The sequence below is a fragment of the Podarcis pityusensis genome (genome assembly GCF_964106645.2).
Source record: "Podarcis pityusensis genome assembly, chromosome: 9".
Taxonomy (NCBI): Eukaryota; Metazoa; Chordata; class Lepidosauria; order Squamata; family Lacertidae; genus Podarcis; species Podarcis pityusensis.
Window position 1 is genome coordinate 15,438,193 of NC_138034.1, and position 12,063 is coordinate 15,450,255.

General features: G+C 43.3%; 1 protein-coding gene across 3 annotated transcripts in view; it reads right to left on the reverse strand.

Annotated features, from left to right (window-relative positions):
- ARAP2 (ArfGAP with RhoGAP domain, ankyrin repeat and PH domain 2) overlaps positions 1 to 12,063 on the reverse strand; it is a 136,802-nt gene that overhangs the window by 78,501 nt on the left and 46,238 nt on the right. For all 3 annotated transcript variants that reach the window (XM_081019781.1, XM_081019779.1, XM_081019780.1), the window contains one exon: positions 846 to 961. In XM_081019781.1, the coding sequence (XP_080875907.1) occupies positions 846 to 961 (116 nt within the window). The remainder of the gene's footprint in view (positions 1 to 845; positions 962 to 12,063) is intronic.

A 12,063-nucleotide genomic window follows, 5' to 3' on the forward strand; every position in this document is an offset into this window, starting at 1 on the left:
CTTCTTTTGGGGGTACTACATGCCCGTCTAGGGGGAATTAAACATTTTAAAGCAAACGTCCTGGATTTGGGGTTTAATAAAAAGAATTGTGTGCATGGGCAGCTCTGGTTCAGGACTGAACTCTGCCATAGAGGACCCGGGCTCTGGTTTGGGCGACCTGGGTTCTGGCATGGGTGGCTTCGGCTTGGCGGTGGCAGTAGGGGGCTATCAGGCAATTGCCCTAAAAAAGCTCAACGACTTTTTGTGTCCAGGTTTTTACCATCTTGAAATATGACAACCCACAGCTGTACAGATGTTACTAGCCCAGAGATGGAAGGAAGAAACAACGCAGGCCAGGGAAGAATGGCAAACCAAGTTGATGGACCACGCTGAAATGGCAAAATTAACTGGGAAGCTCGGAAACCAAGACGACAAGAACTTTAAAAAAAGAATGGGGGAAAATTTTAATAGATCTACGTGACCATTGTAAACAGATGAAAACATTAGCAGGATTTTAACCACATTTGTAAAGTAACAAAAACTAGGGCTAATTTAGAGGGACAAAATATTTGGATAATGAATTGATATGCAGGTGTAAATATTAGCATTAGGACTCATGGAGGGGGTGGGAGGAAGTCGTGAGATTCAGAGTAATCTCTGTATATGGACTTAAAAATGATTTTGTTATATTTTGTTTATTTTTAAAAAGCAAACAAAAATTATTATTATTATTTTTTAAAAGAAATATGGCAACCCTACTACAGAATAATAATAATACTTCATGTAGGTGGTTTCAAAGGTTCTCAATAATAGTTTCCACAATTATTTACGTTTGCATTATCGGAACAAGTGTTCCAGGGACTTACCTAAAGCTCTTGTAAGGTGTGATTATTTCGAAAGATTGTTTGGCTGTGCGGCCTATCTGTCTCACATTGGCTACGTTCATGGGGATTATAGTGATGCCATATCCAAGTTTAAAATCCTAGAAATGGGTGTGGAGAAGGAACACATAATTATGAAACGGCATATAATAGCTCTTAACAACAGTGATTTACAAAAAATGAGGGAAGACAGTATTTGCCCATTCAGCTCCAGGGGACCTTGCTTGTCTTCCTGGGAAACACCTGTATCAAAGATCAATTCATTGGGAAGACAAGGAGGAAGCTGTTGTGATTCCCTTCAGGACTGGATCCATTGAGCTCTAAAACTAGGGTTGCCATACATCCAGAATTTCGTGGAAATTCATCCTTTGCAAAGAGCCTCCAGGCGGAAATCGCTGGAATGTCTGGGGAAATCGGGTCGCAGCCCATGTCGGTAGTGTAGATTTTGGTGATTTTTGTTTAAAATAGCTCAGAAACTTTTTTTTGCTCAACAACTTTGCCAAAAACAAAGTCAAAAACGTTTGTGTCCAGATTTTCACTTTTTGAAATATGGCAACCCAAATAAAACACCCAGCTCAGATAGTGTGCCGGGCCAACATGGGTGAGCCAATCTCAGTTTGTTGACCCTGAAAGACTACATCAAGTCTCGCCTCTGGAGTCACCATGAGGGTGCCACCTTCTTCTTTGAGCTTAATTTGAGCACCATTTATTTAATATATTCATACACTGTGTGATATTTAAGGCGGCCTGTAGCTGGTTTACAAATAACAGAGGCAATATGTACAATATAACAAGGAATGAAACAGTGAAACTCTAATATAATATATTGCAATAAAACAATAACCCTCCCCCCCCCCAAAAAAATAGCAGCACATTCTGAAACATATTTTGAATCGGGGACTTTTTGCTGTCTTAGTTCTTAAAAAGAAAAAGGGGAAAAAGCTACGGTCTTATGTCGGGAGGTGGGGTAGCCTGATTGATGATGGTTGGTTTTGCTCAGGCATAGGCAAATTTGGCCCTCCAGATGTTTTGGGACTACAACTCCCATCATCCCTAGCTAACAGGACCAGTGGTCAGAGACGATGGGAATTGTAGTCCCAAAACATATGGAGGGCTGAGTTTGCCTACACCTGATTTTGCTATTGCTTCGATGCATTTATTGTACTTTTACTGAATGCTTCATTTCGTATTAGGAAGCATTTTCATTTGTTAATGGCCTGTTATTGACATGAGGTGCTTTGAGTTCAAGTTGATTGCTGGGGAAGCTGCATATAAATATTAAATCAACTCAGATGTATCACAGTTGCCAAGCTATCCTTGTCTATGTATGACTGCAGCTACCAGCCACTGAGGCCACCTGGGCCTCATGTGTCAATGCAGAATTAAAAAGTACCCTCATATTAAACACTTGATCCTTCAAGGAGAGTGTTGCCCCATCTAGAACAGAATGTCTACCCACATCTTGTAAAAGTAAAGGGACCCCTGACCATAAGGTCCAGTTGTGACCGACTCTGGGGTTGCGGTGCTCATCTCGCTTTATTGGCCGAGGGAGCCGGCGTACAGCTTCCGGGTCATGTGGTCAGCACGACTAAGCCACTTCTGGCAAACCAGAGCAGCACACGGAAATGCCATTTACCTTCCCGCTGGAGTGGTACCTATTTATCTACTTGCACTCTGACGTGCTTTCGAACTGCTAGGTTGGCAAGAGCAGGGACCGAGCAACGGGAGCTCACCCCATCGAGGGGATTCGAACCGCTGACCTTCTGATCAGCAAGTTCTAGGCTCTGTGGTTTAACCCACAGCGCCACCAGTGTCCCACCCACTTCTTACACACCTCTATAAATCTTTTGTACTCAAAGGAAATTCAGAGAATTAAGCACACAGCATCCTGGAAAGCTTATGTAAACTAGGTCTCAGACCATAAGTCTCCTAAGGCTGGTGTTCTTCAACCCCCAACAATTGTTGCAAAGTAGGTATGCAAAATTTTCAGTCTGGGAATCCTCTTCATTACTTCCATTCATCACTTTGGGTCATTTTTCCATTTCCTTTTCTCTGTTGCTAGTCCTCACTCACTTTTATGACTCCAATAAAACTCTCTCCTTTTGCCTTCATTTATTTCTTAAATCAATGGCGATCTACCTGATGTATCTGCTCTGGTACAACGCAACGATTTCTCTGGAGACTCCATAGAGGCTTATTAATCCACTCCTATCAGTCGTATGGGTGGAGAATCAGCACTATAATCACCTGTCAGCTTGGGCTTGGCAGCACATTATGTAGCAATGATGTGTACGCTAAGAGGAGGGTAAACCAGACGTAATATATAGACTCGGTCAAACTAGAAACTACGAAGAAAGGCAGAAAGTTCCTGGGATATTTAACCACAATCTAAGCCCATCATCCCTAGCTAACAAGACCAGATTTCCATCTTCCAAGCCAGAAAAGCAAATGGTTTGGGGTGATGGGAGATGTAGTCTGAAGGGCCACATTATTGCATAGGTAAGATAAGACAGGCAAAAGTAAACTACCGTATTTTTTGCTCTATAAGACTCACTTTTTCCCTCCTAAAAAGTAAGGGAAAATGTTTGTGCGTCTTATGGAGCGAATGCAGACTGCGCAGCTATCCCAGAAGCCAGAACAGCAACAGGGATTGCTGCTTTCACTGTGCAGCAATCCCTCTTGCTGTTCTGGCTTCTGAGATTCAGAATATTTTTTTTCTTGTTTTCCTCCTCCAAAAACTAGGTGCATCTTGTGGTCTGGTGCGTCTTATAGAGTGAAAAATACGGTATATAAGATAGCTGAATACATTAGCTGGAGATCACTAGAAGACTTCTAACAATCAAAGGAATAGGAAATTGTTAAGTTATAGCATCATTTATTTCCTCTGCTTTTCTGGCACACTGCAACATGAATGATCTCAGGATTTTATCCGTTTGCATTTATGATCTGGCACAGGGATGACCTACTGGTTCCCTGTAGACCAGAACCAGCCTCCACAGTAATCTTATCCGGTTCCTGCAACTCACTCCAAGCTTGGATCAAGATACACAGTAAACATCTCTCCACAATTTGCCAAGAACTGTCAATCACTGTCTCTGGCTCCATTTACCATTGGCCTCTTTGCCTTCTGCCCTGCCAGACTCAATGGGGACCAGCCACCATGGTGGACCAATTGTCAGAATCAATGTAAGATGTTTCCTAATAAGCTATTAGAAGCAATTTCAGTTGTCTTTAAGCAACATCTTTATACAACTATCATTATGCAATTATTCCACAGACTACTGTGAACGCTACTAGATTATCTACAAGATTAAACTGTATTCAGAGCATGGGACTTGAAAACACAGTTGTGAGGGCCATTCCAAGAAAACAACACCCACCCTATGATGAAAAATATGTATTTCATAGGCTCAGTGTTCTTTTTTTCCTTGTTTTTTCCCCCAATATACAGCAAGAAAACATCACATTTTATCTCACTACTCACATTTCAGGGTGCAGAGAGCTGCAAACTTTGGCTTTAAAAAGCCAAATCTATGGCATATTTTCTGTAATTCCTTTTTTAAAAAAAAAATACATGTTAACTTTGCAGTTTATACTTTTAGCCAGGGCTTTTTATTTAACCGGAACTCACCAGCCCCTCTCAGGTGGGCACCATTGCCATTATAAGAGAACGAGGGAGGCATTTGTGGTGTGTTCCAGAACCTTTTTTTCTAGAAAAATAGCACTGCTTTTAGCTCTCACTTCAGTATCTTTTAGATTTTGACCACCAGTAGTAACCATTGCACAAATCTCATGCAACTCTGAGATCAAATTGGAACTAGAGGTTTTCCAGTACACAGGTCACACATTTAAACAGTACCCTATACCAGCTATCAGGCACAAGCCAGAAGTTAAGGTTAAAAGTGAACAGAATTCTCTGGAGTGATGAGGATACCAAACAATAACAGAGGAAACACAAACATATAGAACATAGTACAGTGGTACCTCAGGCTAAGTACTTAATTCGTTCCGGAGGTCCGTTCTTAACCTGAAACTGTTCTTAACCTGAAGCACCACTTTAGCTAATGGGGCCTCCTGCTGCTGCCGCGCTGCCGGAGCACAATTTCTGTTCTCATCCTGAAGCAAATTTCTTAACCTGAGGTACTATTTCTGGGTTAGCGGAGTCTGTAATCTGAAGCGTATGTAACCTGAAGCGTATGTAACGAGTTACCACTGTAATCATGTTTACTTCAAAAATAACAGAGTACATTTGCAGCCTGCAGCTCCTGCAGCCAATCAGAAGCCCCGTCAGATGTTTGGCATCCAAAAGAACATTCAAAAGCCGGAACACTCACTTCCAGGTTTTGATCGGGAGCCGATTTGTTTGGGAGCAAAGGCATTTGAGATCCAAGGTACAACTGTATTTCAAGAAGTTTGTTTCAAGGAAGACAGAAGACAGTACGTTAAGAGGCACACTTGACACTCCACAGATCAAGTACACAGTACGCAAATCAGTTGTCTTGCAAACATCCCAAATAATCTCACATAAGCAACATAAGCAGAAGAGGATAACAACAGCCAAACTAGATAGCACACAGCAAGAAGGGCAACATACCGACGCAATCAAACAATCCCCATTTGCACAACAAGAGTGCAATTCCCTCTCAGCTGGGCTTCTCTAGTACAGTAGCTGAACACCATAATAATTAAATGGAGCTTATTCAGAATTTCACACCCTGGTGACTAATGGACTCCAGCAATTGTGATCACATTACATCCCCAGCTCTGTTCATTTATATTCAGATGTCTGAAGAGTCAATATCAATGACTGGCATTTGCTTAACAGCTAGCAATAATGAAAAGATTACAGAATCAAAGACCCATGAAAAGAGTCATTCCGTCCAGCCCTGTCATTTTGACAAAGCGTGTTCTCCTTCATGGAGAGCACGTGTTGTGGTGGGGGCCGCCAGGACACTCCAAAGTTGGGGGCAGGCTAATTGTTCATTGGCCACTGATGCGATTGGGGCTTCCCTTGTTGTTGGGAAGAAGTTAATGTTGCCATTTGTTGATTGACAGCCAGAAATGCTAAAACTCCTTGCACGAGGCTAGGGCTTCCTCTTTTCGACAGTGCATCGGATTGCCCGTCCCTCCCTCCCTAGAATTAGGGTTGTTCGCTTTGACCTTGCTATGCCTGTCATGGGGTCGTCTGCTCTTGGGGCAGGGGCCTGGTAGGAATTTTGTCCATCTGGCTGATTGGCTGGGGCCATTTGGTTTTTGCCTACTGTGTAGCAAATCATCACAACTTGTAAGGTTGCGGTTAGGCATTGGTTTATGGTTTGGTTGGTTGAGGGGAAGTGGTTGAGTGCCTGCCCTTGGTAGGTTGAGTGCCTGCCCCTCTAATGCTGCTGCTGCAAGGGATTCCGTTAAAGGAATTGGGGGCTAACTATTGCTTGTCCACTCTGTCAAGGGGGCTCGGGCCATAGCAATGAGCTCCTGGTTGCATTTGGGGTGAGGGCAGGTTCCCTGCTCCGCGTAACCCCCAAGTGTATTCCCCTATTCTGACTTTCGCATCGTGCGGAATGTCAGTCTGTCCCCCATGGTAGGGGCAGATAGTCGCAACCAATGCCTAAGCAACCACTCACAAATTTGTATTTCAATAAAGTTGTGGCCAAAATTATGCCAAAAATCTTAAACAAAAATTCTGTGTGATGTGTGAGTTATTGGGGTGGCCCTGGGGACCTCGACACGCAAACCCCAAGATGTTCATCCCACCGGGCATTCATGCTGGTTGTTTAGAACAACTTCAATCATGGTCATGATCGCTTCAGGTATGTCAGGGGAAAAGGGGAAATAAGCTCTCTGACACTCCTGTGAAATTTTCATGGATAACTGCAACCAGCGCCGCAGCAAATTTGTTTTATGTCTGAGCTGCATTTAGCCATTTCATTATTCCAGTCACATAGGGCATTTCAGCTCCCTCCTTCCAGCAGCACCCTGGAAAATCACCCCAGGATTCAGGGGAAATGCAAGGGGATGGCAACAGAAGAGGAAATTTGCACCCTTTTCTGAGTGCTTCTGTAGAAAAGCTGTGTGTCCTGCTCCTCCTTGGATCCTTGGCAGACTCCAGCAGCCTTGTTCGTCTGTTTACCAATTAGCATTCCCTTAACAAAACTATTATATCTGTCTCATAGCAACATGAGTCATGAAATCAGTTCCTTCAGGCCTCATTTGCTTGGTTCCTCTGCATCAAAACTCCTCAAATTTCTCTTAATCATCTGCTAATGTTGTCCTCAAAAACAAGCCCAAGGTCTAAAACTGGACCAAACAGAATGGGACTTGCCACTTCTGAAAATGTATCAAACTCCATCGCTTCCCTTCCACTTGTCCTTCCTCCTCCCAGGATTGTAACCCTCAAAATGCATCTGGCTAAGCTGTCATTTTGATTATTCCATGCATCTCCTGTCTGGCCTCCATCCTTGTTGCTTCTCTAGTCGATCAAGTACACAGCTGCTAATGGCAAGTCCCTGTCCTCCTCTCCCCATTCACTTGCTCCCTGCTTCTTTTTCCTGCTGCCAATCAAATGGAGGCTTCTCACTCTCAAGAACCTCTTGCGGGGAGAGGAAGGGAGAGTTTTAAGATGGCAATGCTTTATTTTTAAAAAGAAACGTTTGTCACTATTTGAACATGAAGAGAACTTTCTTAGTCAGCTTAATCAACAAGCATAAATTGAACAAAATCTTGTGGCACTTTAAAGAAGGGAAGCTGTGGACCTTCAGAGGTTGTTGGACTCCATCTCCCATGAGCCCCAGCCAACACTCAAGAGATGTTGGGGCCACTGAAGTCCAACAATATATGCAGGGCCATCCATAGGTTCCTCATCCGACAAATCAATTGTGACATATGGCTTTATGGGTCAGAGCCCACCTAAGTAGTGGCCAAAAACAAGAAACACTTGGCATAATATTACGAGGCATTACTTTTTAGCATGAGAACCCTTTAACAACATCATGCACATGTTTGCAAATCCTCAGTAGATAGTAAAAGCCAAAGTGAAAATCTCAGTGAATGGTTAGGCCTATATGGGAAAACATAGTCACTTAGGTAAGTCAGTCCCATGTTGCTCAGGGCTATATATGTCAGCAACATCACCTTGAACTTGACCCAGTAGGAAGTTGGCAGCCAGTGAAATGCTTTAAGCAGCAGCATCACATGTTTGTGGTTGTCTGATCCAATCAGCGGCCACACAACTGGGTTCTGCACCACTATTCTGGATCAACACCAAGGAAAGCCCCCCATGAGTGGCTTGTAATCCAGTCTTGAGGTTGGCAATGCCCAAGTCACAGTGGAAAGCCTTTCCTGGTCTAGGAAAGGCTGTATCTGGTGCTGCAGGTGAAAAGGCTGCTTGCCACTGGGGGCATTGGGGTCTTCAGTGACAAGGATGAAACATGGATCACCCCCGGAGTACATACTTCATCCTTTGGAAGGAGTGCAGCCCCATCCAGAAAAGACAATTTGCCTAACTCCCAGGCCCAGGAATTACCCATCCACAAGACCTCCTTGTCAGGATTAGGTTTCACATTATTGACCCTTGTCCAAGTCACCACTGAATCCAGGAACTCATCCAAGGCCACACCCAATTCAAACATAACTGAGAAACAGAGTAGAACAGTATCAGCATGCAAATGAACAAGTGCTCCAAATCTCTTGGTGCCTGTTCACTGACCCCATTAATAACATGCCTAATATGATTTTTCAAGCACAGAACCTTTTAAAAAAATTAAAGCTTATATTTTAAACCCTTATGCTAATTAGTAATTAACCTAGAACTGATTATCTCCAAATCTGGAAGAGTTGTGTACAGCTATTAACCAAATGAAAAACAACAAAGCCAGCGGACCTGATGGGATACCTGCCAAAGTCTTCAAAGTGGGCGGAATTGAACTTACACAACAACTTCACAAGCTCATCAGAAAAAATCCGGGAGAGAGAGGAGATCCCAGTAGACTTTAGGGATGCCAAAATTAACAATCTCTCTTTTTTTTTTTTAAAAGGTGACTGTAAACTATCAAGACATCTCTTTATTAGCTGCAGCCAGAAAAATTCTTACAAGGATCTTAGCAAACCATCTCCTAACAATATCCGAGGCTACCCTTCCTGAATCCCAAAATGGTTTTCGACCTTCTAGTGGACATGATTTTCACCACTCGACAGCTTCAGGAAAAATGCCAAGAGCAAAACCAATAATAATAATAATAATAATAATTTATTATTTGTACCCCGCCCATCTGGCTGGGTTTCCCCAGCCACTCTGGGCGGCTTCCATAGAAACCAAAAATACACTAAAATATCACACATTAAAAACTTCCCTGAACAGGGCTGCCTTAAGATGTCTTCTGAATGTCAGGTAGTTGTTTATCGCTTTGACATCTGATGGGAGGGCGTTCCACAGGGCGGGCGCCACTACCGAGAAGGCCCTCTGCCTGGTTCCCTGTAGCTTTGCTTCTTGCAATGAGGGAACCTCTAGAAGGCCCTCGGAAGGCCTTCCCTGTATATGCCTGTATATGCCCTGTAATGCCCTGTGGACTGTCCTTCTGCAAATTGGCTGCCCAGATAAATCTTTGAACATCCTTCGGCTCCTCCATAATATTACAGCAGCAATCGCGGAGAACAATGGATCTCAATATGAACCATTCACAGTGGAATCAGGTGTTAAACAGAGTTGTGTTATCGCCCCAACCCTATCTATTATTTTCATTGCAATGATCCTACACTTTGTCGAAGAGAAACTCCCCACTGGAGTAGAAATCATATACTGAACAGATGGAAATCTCTTTAATCTGAGCAGGCTGAAAGCAAAGAGTTAGATTACCATAACTTCCGTCATAGAGTTTCAGTATGCTGATGACAACGGAGTGTGTGCACACTCAGAGGATGCCCTTCAAACCATCCTAAATATCTTCGCAGAAGCTTACGAAAAGCTTGGCCTATCGCTCAACATCCAAAAAACCAAAGTGCTGCACCAACAAGCACAAAACAACCCCTCTGCAATGCCACATATCCAACTCAATGGTGTAACATTGGAAAGTGTCAATCACTTTTCCTACCTGGGCAGTTATCTTTCCACAAGGGCCGACATTGATGCCAAAATCCAGCATTGCCTGAGCTCTGCAAGGACAGCTTTCTCCTGATTGAAGTGCAGAGTGTTTGAGGAATGGGACATTCGCAGGGAAACCAAAATGCTTGGTTACAAAGCTATTGTACTACCAACCTTGCTGTATGCTTGTGAAACATGGACCACTTTTAAATGCCATCTCCAACTCCTTGAAAGATTCCATCAATGGTGTCTCAAAAAAAAATTATAAATCACTTGGGAAGACCAGCGAACAAATGCCAGTGTACTGGAAGAAGCAAAGATCACCAGTGTTGAAGTGATGATTCTTCAACATCAACATAGTTGGATTGGTCATGTTGTTCGGATTATCATCTTCCAAAGCAACTACTCTATTCTGAACTTAAAAATGGAAAGTGTAATGCTGGTGGTCAACAAAAGAGGTTTAAAGACTTTCTCAAGGCAAATCTTTAAAAATGTAGTATAAACACTGACAACTGGGAAACATTGACCTGCGATTGCTTCAATTGGAGAACAGCCTTTACCAAAGGTGTCATGGACTTTGAAGATGCTCAAACTCAGGACGAAAGGGAGAAACAAGCTAAGAGGAAGGCACGTTTGGCAAACCCTCACCGTGATCAACTCCTGCCCAGAAACCTATGTCCCCACTGCGGAAGGACGTGTGGATCCAGAATTGGCCTTCACAGTCGCTTACAGACTCCCTGTTAAGATTGTGTTCATGGAAGACAATCTTACTCAGCTACGAGTGATCGCCAAAGAAGAAGATTTCTGATGTCGCCAATTTTCAAGTGCAGATATTATCAGAACAGCTAAGAGTGGGAAAACGCACACACAGGATATTATGTGTTCATAACACATTGAGAATATATGGGTCAGTTTGTTCTGCCTGAAATAATTGGTCAAAGTGACTTCTCAGGGGAGGTAAGTGTCCTCTTGCAAAGTAAGCAACACCCTCACCTAGTCAGCTGTGACAAGCACTCCAGGCCTTGTGGGGCTTCCTTGCTGTGGGAATTAATGGCTATATATATCCAGGCCATGCTTTTGAAGAGACTTGGAAGAGACCTTAAAGCTAGGACAGTGCCCTCTGCAAACTGCCTCCACTCAGAGGAAAGTCAGTTAGGTCATGCTGGCAGTGAAAATTTGGTCTAAGGGGACTCCAAGTTATCTTGTCATTTTAGCCTATGTGCTTCCACTTGGCATTTTCTTCTTCTTTTAAAGAGGAATTCATCTCGGTTTGATGGAAAATTTTCATTTAGGGCATCGCTACCAGAATAGGGTGTGCACCCAAATTTCCCCACTGTTGTCGTGTTTCCTACTGAAGAAAAAGACTAGTCCCCATCCACAAAGCTAAATATTGGTTTGCATGAATGTTATATACGGCTTAACTCCAGAGAAGGGTACTCACATCTGAATCCCAAAATCAACAGTTAGGCAACACCTTCATTAGAACCAACTAAAAGGGCACAAGATTTTGGAAAAAAACTGAGTTCTCAAAAAAATCTCTGTGAGGCTTGATGTTTTGCAAAGCAGCGAGGAAAGGGGAGGCATCAAAAGAAGAATAAATTGGTCTGATTGATAGCCACAAGGTTACAAATCTAGATTCAGTCACAAGATGTTGTTGTTGTTTAGTCATTTAGTCATGTCCGACTCTTCATGACCCCATGGACCAGAGCACGCCGGGCACTTCTGTCTTCCACTGCCTCCGGCAGTTTAGTCAAACTCATGCTGGTAGCTTCGAGAACACTATCCAACCATCTCGTCCTCTGTCGTCCACTTCTCCTTGTGCCCTCCATCTTTCCCAACATCAGGGTCTTTTCCAGGGAGTCTTCTCTTCTCATGAGGTTGTTGGGATACTGCCAGGGAGACAAAGTCCATCATGGCCCCCAAGCCACCTCCGGACGTCCATCGATCTCCCGTAGACACGCAGTATCATTCAATTAGCGACACGAGCTCCAGAAATAGCTTGCCACATTCCAGAGCTGATGCACGCTCTATCAGCAGATAATGAACAGCGAAAGATGCACTCAGGAGAGCATATTTACAACTTTATTCAGTGTTGGTCAGAACAAAAAGAAAACATGACTGCCTGCTTCA